This window comes from Mustelus asterias, chromosome 2 (assembly GCF_964213995.1).
Source record: "Mustelus asterias chromosome 2, sMusAst1.hap1.1, whole genome shotgun sequence".
Lineage (NCBI taxonomy): Eukaryota > Metazoa > Chordata > Chondrichthyes > Carcharhiniformes > Triakidae > Mustelus > Mustelus asterias.
The window spans coordinates 77,883,670-77,900,124 of record NC_135802.1 but is presented as its reverse complement, the minus strand read 5'-3'; the positions used below and the strand labels follow the sequence as shown (position 1 = coordinate 77,900,124).

Sequence of the window (16,455 nt, the reverse complement as noted above, 5' to 3'; positions counted from 1 at the left end):
GACTTGGTCACAGAAGACAGAGGGTGGCAGTGGAAGGGTCTTTTTCCAGCTGGAGGCCTGTGACTAGTGGTGTTCCGCAGGGCTCTGTATTGGGACCTCTGCTGTTTGTGATTTATATAAATGATCTGGAAGAAGGTGTAACTGGGGTGATCAGTAAGTTTGCGGACGACACAAAATTGGCAGGACTTGCAGATAGTGAGGAGCATTGTCAGAAGCTACAGAAGGATATAGATAGGCTGGAAATTTGGGCAAAGAAATGGCAGATGGAGTTCAATCCTGATAAATGTGAAGTGATGCATTTTGGTAGAAATAATGTAGGGAGGAGCTATATGATAAATGGCAGAACCATAAAGGGTGTAGATACGCAGAGGGACCTGGGTGTGCAAGTCCACAGATCCTTGAAAGTGACGTCACAGGTGGAGAAGGTGGTGAAGAAGGCATATGGCATGCTTGCCTTTATAGGACGGGGCATAGAGTATAAAAGTTGGGGTCTGATGTTGCAGATGTATAGAACGTTGGTTCGGCCGCATCTGGAATACTGCGTCCAGTTCTGGTCGCCACACTACCAGAAGGACGTGGAGGCTTTGGAGAGAGTACAGAGGAGGTTTACCAGGATGTTGCCTGGTATGGAGGGGCTTAGTTATGAGGAGAGATTGGGTAAACTGGGGTTGTTCTCCCTGGAAAGACGGAGGATGAGGGGAGACTTAATAGAGGTGTATAAAATTATGAAAGGCATAGATAGGGTGAACGGTGGGAAGCTTTTCCCCAGGTCGGTGGTGACGTTCACGAGGGGTCATAGGTTCAAGGTGAAGGGGGGGAGGTTTAACACAGATATCAGACGGACATATTTTACACAGAGGGTGGTGGGGGCCTGGAATGCGCTGCCAGGCAAGGTGGTGGAGGCGGACACACTGGGAACATTTAAGACTTATCTAGACAGCCATATGAACGGAGTGGGAATGGAGGGATACAAAAGAATGGTCTAGTTTGGACCAGGGAGCGGCGCGGGCTTGGAGGGCTGAAGGGCCTGTTCCTGTGCTGTATTGTTCTTTGTTCTTTGAAAGTCAAGGGGCTAAACATAAAGTAGCAGATTGGATATTAAACTGGCTAAAGGACAAAAAGCAGAAAGCAGTGATGAACAGTTGCTTCTTAGTCTGGAGGGAAGTACATGGTGGCATTCTCAGGGATCAGCATTAGGACCTGTACTCTTTGATATTTGACTCGCAACTCAACCTGCAGTCATTACAAGTCGAGATTCATTACCACAGTTTCTTAAGCAAAGCCTGAAATAAGCAAAGCTCATCTGAATGTATCTTCGTGGGTCTGTTCTCAAGGGTAAATGAAGCTACAGATAATTATTCATTTGTTCATTTATTTATACTGGGATCTGAAAATAGTGCAATTGTTTTGACATTTAGAAACAGTGAAAAAAAAGGCCCGAAACCTTTCTGTGGAAATGGCAATGCCAATTAATTACCAACAGTGGCAATTAGAAATGTAAGTAAAAGAAAGAGTAGAAACCCAAATAAATAAATAGAGATGAGACAGTTAAGGTGAGCCAAGCTTATAAAAGTGTAAAATTTGGCAGGGCTCAAATAATCCGTTCTGATACAAAATGTTGGCCTGAGTTTAAAAAAAAATCTCATTCAGGTCTAAAGCTGCATGGTGGCGTAGTGAATTATCATTGCTGCCTCACAGTGCCAGGGACTTGGGTTTGATTATCAGCTTGGGTCACTGTCTGTGCGGAGTCTGTATGTTCTCCCCGTGTCTGTGTAGGTTTCCTCCGGGTGCTTCCGTTTCCTCCCACGATCTGAAAGACGTGCTGGTTAGGTGCATTGGCCATGCTAAATTCTCCCTCAGTGTACCTGAACAGGCACCTAGTGTGGCGACTAGCGGATTTTCACAGTAAATTCAGTGCAGTGTTAATGTAAGCCTACTTGTGACACTTAAATTTAAAACGATGCAGTATAATCTATTCCCCTTAATTAAAAATTGATTAATTTAACTTTCCCAATAATAATAATTTTCTAATAATAAAGTAGAAAGGGTCGAGAGCTTCAAGTTTTTAGGTGTCCAGATCACCAACAACCTGTCCAGGTCCCCCCATGCCGACACTATAGTTAAGAAAGCCCACCAACGCCTCTACTTTCTCAGAAGACTAAGGAAATTTGGCACGTCAGCTATGGCTCTCACCAACTTATACAGATGCACCATAGAAAGCATTCTTTCTGGTTGTATCACAGCTTGGTATGGCTCCTGCTCTGCCCAAGACCGCAAGGAACTACAAAAGGTCGTGAATGTAGCCCAATCCATCACGCAAACCAGCCTCCCATCCATTGACTCTGTCTCCATTTCCTGCAACCTCGGCAAAGCAGCCAGCATAATTAAGGACCCCATGCACCCCAGACATTCTCTCTTCCACCTTCTTCCTTCGGGAAAAAGATACAAAAGTCTGAGGTCATGTACCAACCGACTGAAGAACAGCTTCTTCCCTGCTGCTGTCAGACTTCTGAATGGACTTACCTTGCATAAAGTTGATCTTTCTCTACACCCTAGCTATGACTGTAACACTATATTTTGCACTCTCTCGTTTCCTTCTCTATGAGCGATATGTTTTGTCTATATAGCGCGCAAGAAACAATACTTTTCACTGTAAATACATGTGACAATAATAAAACAAATCAAATCAAATCAAATTTTAACACCAACTTCCCAACTTGTTGTAAAATTTACATTGTCACATAATTGGAGAATTCATTTACCTTTAAATAAAAATAACTTTAGATTATCTTGACCAGACTGTGTTATCTGGTTTGTTTTGGCTTCTGTTTGTTTGTAAACTCGAACAATTGCGTAGGTTAGAGGGATTAGCAAGTAAATATGTGGGGGTAGGGCTTGGGTGGGATTGTGGTCGGTGCAGACTCGATGGGCCGAATGGCCTCCTTCCGCACTGTAGGGTTCTATGATTCTATGATTCTATGATTCTATGATCTCATTTCTATTTTCTTTTCAGAAAAAGCTACAAAATACTGTGACGAAACGGGAAACTGGTTTAAGCATCCGGAAACTAATCAAACTTGGTCCAACTACACATTTTGTAATAGGTTCACAAATTATAAAATAAAGGTATGTCTCACCCACCTTAAACTGATGGGTGGAATCTAATGCCCCCCTTCCTCCATGCTAACATCTCATGTTGGATTTCCATTACATTGAAATTAACTCCGATTATTGTGTTGTCTGATATTTTTTAACTATTAGAGCCTCTACCGAGTCATAAGTCACCTAGACAATTTTGGCAATCAGGCTAACAATGCAAGTCAAACATTTTATAGTTTGCCATATCCAACCACAGAAGAAATAAAACTTCAACAAATATATTTAATGCAGCTTATTATTTATTACATTTATTACACTTTCTCAAGACTTTCAGATTTTCCTAGGCTTACCCAGTTAAACAGTCTTTTATGTAGCATTGTAATAGGGTAAATTTCTAAACGAACATTTAAGGTACCTGTAATAAATTTCTGCACCTTTCAAATGCCCTGATGATCCTGATGATCTGTTTAAAGTGAATGTGTTAACACCAGCACAGAGAGGAAGTCAGTACAACTGTAGTAAATCATTCAATAATGCTGCTTGGAGGTACATTCCACAATGTCGGGGAGAGTTATGGTTGAAGTGCAGAGTTATTCAGGCTGACATTGGAAAGAAAATTCACTTTGATCAGCAATTTTCACAGTTCTTAATGAGATTTGATTCAGTGACTAATTTGAGGAATTAACAGGCAATGATTTTTTTTGGTAGCTAAATTTAAACACTGCATCTTCTCTACCTCGCAGAGAACTATGTCGAGTTTTGCATCGACTGAAAATTATGATGAAATTACAACGGAGCCATCATCTGTTGAGACTGCAGAAAACATCATAAGGCAAAAGATAATGGATGCACAGTTTAAGTGTTATGAAAAAATGGTTAGGGACGCTTCATATAACAAACCAGGTAAGAGACAAGTAGGTAGAACTTGTATTCTTTAATAACATGGTTACTTAAATTTCACCTTTCCTTCCGTAATAGCCGATATTGTTAACATGTCTATTTGTTCAGGTACTTCCCCTCTTCAATTCCATCATCGTCATCCCCTCCTCAATAAAAGACTTCTAACCCCATCATTGGTGCAAATTACTGTCCATCTCAAAACTTCCTTTCCAAATTCCTTGGGAGGAATTTTCCCCTTCAATGCACTAAGTGTTTATTCCACAGGCAGCAATGGTGGATTTTGTGCCGTATCTTCCTCTAGCCACAGCATTCATTCTGTTGGCACAGGTAACACGCTGGATCGCATGTGAGTGGTTTCTGATTTTCCTGTTCCGCCGTGAGCTCACTGCCTCCTTACTCTGTGTGGTGACCCACTGTAATTACATGTTGTATGCCTGGACACACTCCTGCTGCACCTGACCCGAGACTCCTCCCTTTCCACCTGAACGAGGTATAAAGGTGACGGTTCCTCCCCCCTGCCTCAGTCTGGGCCAGGCTTGCTACAAGGGTGTGTTCCAGTTCTTTGCGATTAAAAGCCTGTTATTTTCAAACACTCGCTGGAGTCCTCATAAATTGATGGTGCATCAATTTTAATCGCAAAGAAAAAAAAACAGAACTCATAGGATGGAGCAAATTTTAAAGTCCGATAAATTAGACCTGGATCCTCAAGCTGTGGGAGCTGCCAACAGCTTCGATCACTGGCTGAAGTGCTTTGAAGCCTTCCTCGAAGCCTCCACTGTCGTCCAGTCTGAATCAGACAAGCTGCACGTGCTCCACGCCCGGGTAAGCGATGTGATATACTCCACCATCCATGACGCTGAGACGTACAGGGACGCGCTAGAGCTCCTGAAGAGCCAGTATAGTAAACGGACGAATTAAGTCCACGCCAGACACCTTCTGGCTACTCGAAGACAGCGGCCGGGAGAATCGAGTGCATGGTTTCTCCGCGAACTACGGGTACTTGGCAGGGCCTGTAATTGCAAGGCTGTATCCGCCGCACAGTACACGGAGGACTTAATCCGCGATGCCTATGTTACGGGCATCGCGTCCAACTACATCCGGCAGCGACTGCTGGAGCAAGGTGGGATGGACCTACCAAAAACAGTGACGCTCGCTGAATCTTTAGAGGTGGCCTCCCGTAACCTCAAGGTTACGCACCCGACTACGGGGTTGCATCGTGGGCACCACGGCCGCTGCCACCCCAGCATCTAGGAGGGCTGCAGACTTACGCCACACTGCGCCCCACCAACGACTCGACTGCTGCGGCTGTTGCAGGTCCGAAGTGTTACTTTTGCGGCCTGGGGAAGCACTCCGACAACGCTGCCCGGCAAGGGAGGTGTTCTGCTCTGGGTGGGGGAAGAAGGGCCACTATGCTAAAGTCTGCAGGGCAAAGTCGTCCTCAAAGCCAAACAGTGCCGCGTGCGACCCGAGGGAGCCGCCATTTTGGACGCCATCAGCCACATGTGAGTCAAGGGAGCTGCCATTTTGGACGCCATCGGCCGCGTGTGAGACAAGGGAGCTGCCATTTTGGACACCATCGGCCTCGTGTGAGACAAGGGAGCCGCCATTTTGGACGCCGGTCGACCATCCTCCAGGATCCACGGTGGCAGCTGTCCAGCTAGATCAATCCCGTCCGCATCAACTCATCAGGTCCATGATGGACATCCAGGTAAATGGCCACGTGGGAAATTGTTTGTTCGACTGCGGAAGTACGGAGAGTTTCATCCACCCCGATACAGTGCGCCGCTACGCCCTTTCTGTGTGGCCAGTCAAACAAACCATTTCCTTGGCCTCAAAGTCCCGCTCGGTGGATGTCCTCGGGTACTGTGTGGTGACCCTTACGGTTCGGGGGACCGAGTACGAAAATTTCAAGCTCCTGGTGCTGCCACACCTCTGCGCTCCAGCACTCCTGGGGCTCGATTTCCTGACCCATCTCAGGAGTGTCACGTTGCAGTACAACGGGCCTCTTCCCCCGCTCTCTGTCTGCAACCCACAGTTCTTAGACGGCCCACCGCGCACCACTTGCAGCCTTTCGACCCTTCAAGTCACCCCTCCCTCACTATTCGAACACCTCACCCCCGAATGTAAGCCTATTGCCACCAAGAGCAGACGGTACAGTGCGGGGGACAGGACCTTCATTAGGTCCGAGGTCCAGCGGCTCCTGAAGGAAGGGATCGTTGAGGCTAGTACTAGCCCCTGGAGAGCACAAGTGGGGAGAAACACCATATGGTCATCGATTACAGTCAGACCATCAATCGGTACACGCAGCTGGACGCGTATCCCCTACCGCACATATCTGACATGGTCAATCAGATTGCGCAATACCAGGTGTTCTCCACTATTGACCTTAAATCGGCTTACCACCAGCTCCCCATCTGCCCGGAGGACCGCAAATATACTGCTTTCGAGGTGGATGGCTGCCTCTATCACTTCCTTAGGGTCCCCTTTGGCGTCACCAATGGGATCTCGGTTTTCCAGTGTGAGATGGACCAAATGGTAGACCAGAACGTGCTGCGGGCCACCTTCCCGTACCTGGATAACGTCACCATCTGTGGCCATGATCAGCAGGACCATGACGCAAACCTTAATAAATTCCTTCACACGGCCGCTCTCCTTAACCTGACCTACAATAAGGAGAAGTGTGTCTCCCGCACTCACCGTGTTGCCATCCTGGGGTATGTAGTGGAAAACGGGGTCATCGGCCCCGATCCTGACTGCATGCGTCCCCTCCTGGAACTTCCCCTTCCCACCAATCTCAAAGCACTGAGGAGATGCCTGGGCTTCTTCTCATACTTCGCCCAGTGGGTCCCTAATTATGCGGATAAGGCCCGTCCGCTTATCAAATCCACCCTTTTTCCCCTGTCGGGAGAGGCCCGCTTGGCCTTCGACCGCATCAAAGCGGACATCACGAAGGCCACGATGCACACTGTGGATGAGTCAATCCCCTTCCAGGTGGAGAGTGATGCATCTGACTTCACCCTGGCCGCCACCCTTAACCAGGCGGGCAGACCCGTGGCCTTCTTCTCACGAACCCTTCAGGGCTCGGAAATTCGACACTCCTCTGTCGAGAAGGAGGCTCAGGCCATCGTCGAAGCGGTGCGACACTGGCGCCACTACTTAGCTGGCCGATGGTTCACTTTGCCCACGGGCCAACGTTCGGTGGCTTTTATGTTCAACAACATGCAGAGGGGCAAGATTAAGAACGATAAGATACTGAGGTGGAGGATTGAGCTCTCCACCTACAATTATGATATCTTATACCAGTCCAGGAAGCTCAATGAGCCTCCGGACGCTCTTGCTCGCGGAACATGTGCCAGTGCACGAGTGAACCAGCTACAGACTCTCCACAATGACCTCTGTCACCCGGGAGTCACCAGGCTCTACCATTTTATTAAGGCCCGTAACCTGCCCTATTCTGTTGAGGACGTCTGGTCTATAACCAGACACTGCCCGGTCTGCACAGAGTGTAAGCCGCACTTCTATTGGCCGGACAGGGCACACCTCATAAAAGCCACCCGCCCCTTTGGACGCCTCAGCATTGATTTCAAAGGGCCCCTTCCTTCTTCTGACCGCAACATCTATTTCCTCAACATTATAGATGAGTACTCCCGATTCCCTTTCGCCATTCCCAGCTCGGATATGACTTCAGCCACGGTCGTCAGGGCCCTGCACGGCCTCTTCACCCTGTTCAGTTTCCCTAGCTACATCCATAGCGACCGGGGATCCTCCTTTATGAGTGATGAGCTGCGTCAGTACCTGCTCTCTAAAGGCATAGCCTCGAGTAGGACTACCAGCTACAACCCCAGGGGAAACGGACAGGTAGAGAGGGAGAATGCGACAGTCTGGAAGGCCGTTTTACTAGCGCTACGGTCTAAAGGTCTTCCAGTCACCCGCCGGCAAGAAGTCCTCCCTGATGCACTGCACTCAATTAGGTCACTCCTGTGTACGGCTACCAATGCCACCCCCCATGAGCGGATGTTTGCTTTCCCTAGGAAGTCCTCCTCGGGAATCTCACTACCATCGTGGCTGACGTACCCAGGCCCCGTTCTGCTCCGGAGGCATGTGCGGCCCCATAAGTCGGACCCCCTGGTCGGAAAGGTCCAGCTCCTCCACGCCAACCCCCAATAGGCCTATGTGGTGTACCCCGATGGGCGGGAGGACACGGTCTCTATCCGGGACCTGGCGCCTGCGGGTGCCCCGGAGCCCACTATGACCTCCCATCCCACATCCCTAGACCCCTCTGTTGTTCAGGTAGCACCAGGTCCGCTTACTTTTTTGTCCCCTGTGTGCGGCTCGCCTGAGCCCCCGGAGTCACCGCACAGTACCCGACCAGAAGGGACGACGGCGGACTCAAGCGGTTTCACCCTGCCATCTGAAACAACACCTCAACCAGTACTACGGCGGTCGCAGTGACGGATCAAACGGCCCGACAGGCTGAACCTGTGAGGGGTCGGCGTCTTACTTCAGCCGTGACTCTTGTATATATTTTCGTGCCTCTGTATATATTGTTCCACCCATCTCACCCCCGCCGGACTCCTTTTTTAAACAGGGGGGTGAATGTGGTGACCCACTGTAATTACATGTTGTATGCCTGGACACACCCCTGCTGCACCTGACCTGAGACTCCTCCCTTTCCACCTGAGACTCCTCCCTTTCCACCTGAACGAGGTATAAAGGCGACGGTTCCTCCCCCCTGCCTCAGTCTGGGCCAGGTTAGCTACAAGGGTGTGTTCCAGTTCTTTGCGATTAAATGCCTGTTATTTTCACTCACTCGCTGGAGTCCTCGTAAATTGATGGTGCATCACTCTGGGCACCATATTTAAATGGCACCTGGGCACACCCTTGTCAATGTCCCAGGACTTTGCTGCAGAAGATGTGGCTCCCAAAGGGATCAAGTAGCTGTTCCAGAATTCAGTGTCACCTCACTGGGACACAGTCAAGGCCTGCCATGATGTCCTCTACTCCAGTGAACACTGGAGGAGGCTCGCAAACCTCACCATGCCTGCTTGTGTGGCGGTAGCAGTGGTGTTCAGTGCCAATGCAGCATAGAAGAGGTCAGCCACCCAGTATAGAAGAAGGATTAATGATTTCATTTGTGCCACCAGGGTAAGTCTGCTTTCTCCCATGTCTCAATCTTAATGTTAAGTGTGTTTGCGGAAGGAACCTTGTTCATACGCTTTGCAGGGTCATGTCTATTCTTGCTCTGTGTAATATTGAGGCTGAGCAGTTTTCCTATCTCATCTGCATTTTGAAAGGTGAGGGTGTAGTGTACAAGGACAGATGTCTTTACTCATGGAGAAGGATTATCAATCGTTCAACTCATGGTGCTCTCTGTCTCTCAGCAGGGTTTCCGTGCTGTGAGCCCATACTCCGAGCTCACGTGTGCTCTTGTCTGCAAACCGCGTTTTTGACTTACAGAGTTTACATCTGCTAATCTCACCAATAAGTGGGAGCACCTTGCCACCTCAAGGTGCCGAAGCTCAGCCCCTTTCTGCCACATTATTGCCCTGGTGCTTACACCTATAATCTTGATTGTTTCTGAACCTGTAATTATGGCTTATCTCAATCTGGAACATAGGGCAGAATTATCCCACTTTGATACTATTTGCCATAGTCGGGATGGGAATGTGGAATGTCTTCCGCTGAGGAGGCTGGCAGGAAAACACGCCAAACCTTCTGGCTCTGCCCTCATTAATTATGCACCCAAGCAGTGGCAGGGCAGTTGAATGGTGCATATTCCGCCCTCGTGTCCTGGCACTATATTGATAAGCGTCCAACATCACTGGGCCACTATGGAAGAAAGAAGGTGGACCACATGAAAATGAAAATAGATCTTTAGGAGCACTCAGGCCAGAAGATGGATCTCCTGAGAAAGAGGATGGATCTCGTGGAGCTTTCTGAGGCTGGAAGAAGGATCCTCTATAGGACACCTAATCTGGAAGGCCCACCTGTAGGTGCTCCCCGCACCCACTGCTATGATATTCCTGGGTCCAGAGTCGCTTTCGGCCTCCATCCTGATCTCTGGAAACAGCCCCAGGCATTGTTTAAATGCACGCCACGTTGTTCCAAATGTGTTTCACACCAGTATGTTTTCCCATCATCATCACAGAGAATCTGGCTTGTGAGTGTGTGTTGGGGGGGGGAGGGGGGAGGGTTGGGCCTTCACTGCATCCCCAATGGAATGCAAATAGGGTTCACGTTAGCCTCTGCAGGTTTTCCGACCCGCCATGGTGAGGCCAATGGAAGTTCCCGCTATAAATTCATACTGGCATGAAACTGACCTTCCACCATATTCCACCATATTCTCCCCCACGTCTGTTATCAAGGTTCCCCCAGTGGGGACTTGCGAGAATTCCACCCATCATTGCCACATCCTGGTGCTGCGTACAATAACCTGCTGCACCGTCCCCCGAGTCATGTTTCTGAGTGCAAACCTCCTCACTCCTACCTGCCAGTGGATTCCTTACCCTGCAGCCCTTTCCCATACCTCAGGCCAGTTTTTCCCCTTTCCCAAGTGGAGACCTAACCCTGCAGTCTATTAAAGCCAACCACCTTATCTTTGGTCTGGTGAGTAGAGACTTGCCTGTGAGAACCCCCAGAAAGTAATGTGGTGCTGCCTGTGAAGCCTGGCAGTTTTGTGTAATGCAAGGTGGACGACCGAACCTCAAAGTCACAAGTGAAGTGCAGGTTGCTCGGTACATATCACTTATAGAACATAGAACACTACAGCGCAGTACAGGCCCTACGGCCCTCGATGTTGCGGCGACCAGTGGAACCAATCTAAAGCCACTCTAATCTACACTATTCCAATATCATCCATATGTTTATCCAATAACCATTTGAATGCTTTTACTGTTGACGAGACCACTACTGCTGCAGGCAGGGCATTCCACGCCCTTACTACTCTCTGAGTAAAGAACCTACCTCTAACATCTGTCCTATATCTCTCACCCCTCAATTTAAAGCTATGTCCCTTCGTGTTAGCCATCACCATCCGAGGAAAAAGGCTCTCAATATCCACCCTATCTAATCCTCTGATCATCTTGTATGCCTCTATTAAGTCACCTCTCAACCTTCTTCTCTCTAATGAAAACAACCTCAAGCCCCTCAGCCTTTCCTCATATGATATACTGTTGTGAAACACATTGTTCTAATTCCGTGCCAATGTGCCCTAATGAACAAGCGTGGTGGAATGACTCTGGCTAGCAATCCATATAAGAAGATGCAAATTTATTGAAATTTAATTCCCAATGTGTTGCAGCAGGGAACATGGCCCGCCATTCAAGACTGCAGCAGAACATCGTGAACTGGTTTCACAATGATGTGAAATTGGTTTCTGACCTTCCTGCAATATTTCTGCTGCCACCTGCCATGATAGCTGCTATGGGTAGCAGTGGAAAATCAGCCTTTAAACATGTTATCATCTCCCATCTCCACGCCCACCTTTGTTGGGACTCAATGTTTGAAACCCTCCAAACAAGATTCCATCCCCATTGCTGAAATGGCTCTTACCAAAATCACAAATGGCAACCACATGACTGTAACCAAGGCAAACTAACCTTCCTCAACCTGTCTGCAGCCTTTGATATGGATCACCACATCATCCTCCCCCAAAACCTGTCATCCAGCTGGGTGAAACAGCACTTATCTGCTTCCATTCTTATCAATCTAATGGTATCCTGAGAATGAGCTGAAGTTACTTCATTTCCTGCTCCCGCATTGTTACAACCAGTGTCCCCCAAGGATCTATATCTTAACCCCTCCTATTTCTCATCCAGATGCTGCTCCTCAGTGACGTTGTCTGAAAGCAGTGTTCGCTTTCACATGAATCTTGGTAACTCCTTGCTTGACTTCACCACCACTTTTCTCAACTGCTTCAATGTTTCTAAATTAAATCCGACTGCTTATCTGACATCCAGTGTAAATTAGCAGAAGCTTTCTCAAAGTTACTATTGGAAAGACAGAAACCATGGCCTTTGATCCCCTGTTTGAGATTAAACCAGACTGTTACCAACCTTGAGGTCACCCAAAGTGCTGCTATTTATGTCCTAACTCTCACCAAGTCCCTTTCACCCATATCCCCTAAGGTCACTGACCAACACTGGCTCCTGCTTAAACAACTCCTCAATTTTAAAATTCCTGTTCTTGTTTTCAAATCCCACCACACCTCGCTCTCCCTATCTGTGTCAATTCCTCCAGCTCCACAACCCTCTGAGATATCTGTGCTTCTCTCATTTCAATCTCTTAAACATCCACAACTTTAGTTGCTTCATCATTTGTGTCTGTGCCTTCAGCTGCTGAAGCAATAGGTCCTGGAATTCTCTTTTGGTCATCTGTACTAATATTTCCTCATATGTCTCAGTGTCAAAGTTTGCTCTATAAAGCTCCAGTGATGCACTTTGGTATGATTTATTTCATTAAAGCTGCTATATAAATACACATTGTTGTTGTTACAAATAACACCGGATATTCATTTGCCTGTGTTTTCTGACATTGCAGGTGTATACTGTAACAGAACCTGGGATGGATGGTTATGTTGGGATGATACACCAGCTGGAACACTAAGCATGCAGAGCTGCCCAAACCACTTTGATGACTTTGATGAAACCGGTAAGCAAGTTACATCTTTGTACTCCTTTTATAACTCCTGAGCATCCTACAGCTGTTCTATTTCCATAAAACACTAAAATATTTATCATGAAAGTAATTCTGCAGAAAATCATAAACTCCTTGCTGCAAAATGATAAATAAAACCATCTTGATGAGGAGTTAGCACTGGTGCATAGAGTGTGCACCGGTGTACAGGGTGTGCACTGGTGTACAGGGTGTGCACTGGTGTCTAGGGTGTGCACTGGTGGATAGGGTGTGTACTGGTGTATAGAGTGTGTACTGGTGTACAGGGTATGCACTGGTGTACAGGGTATGTACTGGTGTACAGGGTATGCACTGGTGTACAGGGTATGTACTGGTGTACAGGGTATGTACTGGTGTACAGGGTATGCACTGGTGTACAGGGTGTGTACTGGTGTACAGGGTGTGCACTGGTGTACAGGGTGTGTACTGGTGTATAGAGTGTGTACTGGTGTACAGGGTATGCACTGGTGTACAGGGTGTGTACTGGTGTACAGGGTGTGCACTGGTGTACAGGGTGTGCACTGGTGTTTAGGATGTGCACTGATGTCTGGAGTGTGCACTGGTGTATAGAGTGTGCACTGGTGTATAGAGTGTGCACTGGTGCAAAGGGTGTGCACTGGGGCATAGGGTGTGCACTGGTGCATAAGGTGTGCACTTGTGTATAGGGTGTACACTGATGTCTAGGGTGCGCACTGGTGTACAGGGTATACACAGGTGTATAGGGTGTGCATTGGCAGCATGCAGAGTAGACAGCTCTTGATGTCAGTCATGGGTGTAACACTAATTTGACCCCAGTGCTACTATTTTCAATCTCTTTGCTCCAATTTCCATCACATGGTAACATCACACAATTCATTCATTATATGTTCAACAGCAGGCAGGACCCACTCCACCAGGCTTTTTAAAGGACTCCTCAACAATTGGAGCTTGGTTGCTGATTAATCTCTATTGCCTCTGAAGGAGTTCATGGAAGGTCTGGGTATTTTGAGGAGTTGCTTAAGGTGAAGCTGTCAGAGAATGGGTGCTGGGTGTGGAGAAGGTCTTGGTTATGACTGCAAGGGCTTTGATCAGATCACTTGCTCCCTTGTGTGCTATGATTGCAATTTCCCTTTGTCTGCAGCATGAGGGGAATTTGGAGCCAAGGCAGTAAGGAAGGGGACCAGCTGCTCATTAAGGAAGGAGTGGAAGGGGTGCAGGGGATGGGGGGGGATTGATAGGAGCATTCTCAGCAGGAGGTCTTACCCATAACATTTCTTCCAGAAATATGTCTCTAACGTCCACCTGAGCCAAGGAAAGTGCTTTGTCTGCACCTTATAAAGGAGGAGCCCATAGAACTATAGCACCTGTTACAACCAGACCTGCAGCCTCAGAGCAAAGCAGGGGCAGCAGTGATTATGAAGATAGAATCGTAGCATGAGAGAATTTACAGTACAGGAGGTCATTCAATCTCTCATGTTCATGGTTCCAAATAAAACAATGCCATAGATAAAATCCTCTATTTCTGACAACATAATCGTACATCTCTTCTGTATCGTTTCTAGTGCAATCACATCCTTCCTGTTTTTAATATGTGGCACAGTGGTTAGCACTGCTGCCTCACAGAGCAAGAGACCCGGGTTCGATGCCTGGCTTGGATCACTGTCCGTCTGGAGTTTGCACTGTTTCCTCCCACAGTCTGAAAGGTGTGCAGGTTAGGTGCATTGGCCATGCTAAATTCTCCCTCAGTCGAACCGGCGCCAGAGTGTGGTGACTAGAGGATTTTCACAGTAACTTAATTGCAGCATTAATGTAAGCCTACTTGTGATACTAATAAATAAACTTAAACTTAGTGGGGAGCGATTTTACCATTGCGTTGTTCACCTGTTTTTGGGCATGACATGGTGGTAAAGTAGCGAGGGAGAGGGGGCCCACCGCCACTCTGCATGGATCGTGGGGGGAGTGGAGTTGTGGGATGGAGGGGGGGCCCACTGCCACTCTGCAGTGATCAGTGGGGGGAGGGCGGCAGGTCCATAATCTGTGGGGGAGGGGGTTTGCGATCAGTGGGGGAGGGGGTTCCGCAATCAGTCTGGGTGGCGGGGGTCAGCGGGGGCTGCGTCCCGGATCGCAGGCCCCTGCGACTGCAGAGGGAGGTAGTGCATATGCGCACTACCTACCTCGGCAGTCTTTCGGGCATGCTAAGCCTCACCCACTGGCTTCTGCAGCGTGAATCTGACAGGCTCAAACTTTTGCAGGCAGATGCGTATGGAGGGGGTTGGTAGGGGGGAGCATGGGGGTGGGGGGTGGGGGGCCGTAAAACGGGCCTAAAAGTCGGATCTCCCAGTTTCAAGTCCACCTAGCACTTAAAATGAAAATGGTAAAATGAGCCCCATTCTGTTCAGGACTGTATACAGTTCTCTGGTTGAGACCTAAATAATGTTTTACACCATTCTTGCATAATCTTCTTCCTATTATACTCCCTGCGTGGGCTAAAGAAAATTGTCCCATATGCCTTTTCGATCACCTTGCCTGCCTGTCCTGTTATCCTCAGTGATCCGTGGAAATGTACTCTGTTCCTCCACACTACTCAAAATCCTACCATTTATTGTGTATTTTCTTGTCTTGGGAATTTTTTTCCAATAATTTGCCCATCACAGAGGTCAGGCTGACTGGCCTATAATTAATTGGTCTATATATTTCTCTCCATTTAAATAGGGGTGCAACATTAGCAGTCTTCCAGTCCTGTGACACAATGCCTATTGCTGCAGAGGATTGGAATGCTCAGAGCCTTGGCTACTTGTTCATGTGTTTTTCTTCACAGCCTGGGATACGTTTCATCAAGGCCGGGTGATTTATCAACTTTCAAAGATGCTGAGCTCCTGAATATTTCCTTTCTCATTATCTCTACCCCATCCAATATTTCACATTCCTCCTCGTTAATTACAATATCTGCTTCATGTCCTTCTTTTGTGAAGATAAATGCAAAGTATTCATGTAGAATCATGCCACATGCTGTTCACCTCCTTGAATTTTCCTTGTCAATATTTTTGTCATGCCCTCTCTACTAACTTCCTTTTATTTTCATCCCTGTATACACTGTATATTCTGTGTATACCTCCAGGTTTTCTGCAGTATTGAGCTCACAGTATCTGACAATGTTTGAATTTTTTTGCCTCATCCTGCTCTGTATGTTCTTTGATATCTACAAGATTGAGAATCAAAGATCTCGCCTTTCTATTTTGTAGGAATATATTTTTTCTGAACACACCCTACCTCATCATTGAATGCCTCCCACTGCTCTGATACCGATTTACTTTCCAGTACCTGTTTCAAGCCTATTTCTGTAGTTGCTATGGAATTAACTGCAACTAAATATAAACATTTTGGCCTGAGTTTTTGCTACGACAGATAGCCTTTCTGTTTTGGCAACCAACCTGGAAATTGACGAAATCTTTAGGTCCTACTACTGAACCCAGCATTTCCCATTTTCATGGGGGTGGGATTGGAGTTGGATCAGGATTCGCACATATGTGATTTGTGGAGGTCGCTAACCATTTAAATCACCACTGAAGCCAGCTTTTAGAAGAACAGGAGTGTGGAATCCAGGGTATGCAAGTTAGTGCAGAAAGGAGGAGGTCTGAACTTGGTGTATTCTTACAATAGCCAGGGTGCCCCTTTGGGCACAACTTTGGGAGAGGAAAGGCAGCTTTTGGGATTATTAAAAGTGAACACTTTTCATGCAAAAACTCTGTTGGAACTGCCAAGCTGTAAAAAGGTGTCCAGCTGCCTTGGAACTGCCCAGTTGCC

General features: G+C 47.5%; 1 protein-coding gene across 1 annotated transcript in view; it reads left to right on the top strand.

Moving 5' to 3' along the window:
- The window catches only part of calcr (calcitonin receptor), a 304,999-nt gene that overhangs the window by 149,012 nt on the left and 139,532 nt on the right, over positions 1–16,455 (top strand). The window contains exons 5-7 of the mRNA XM_078237649.1: positions 3,014–3,126; positions 3,843–4,002; positions 12,538–12,648. Coding sequence (XP_078093775.1) covers positions 3,014–3,126; positions 3,843–4,002; positions 12,538–12,648 — 384 coding nt within the window. The remainder of the gene's footprint in view (positions 1–3,013; positions 3,127–3,842; positions 4,003–12,537; positions 12,649–16,455) is intronic.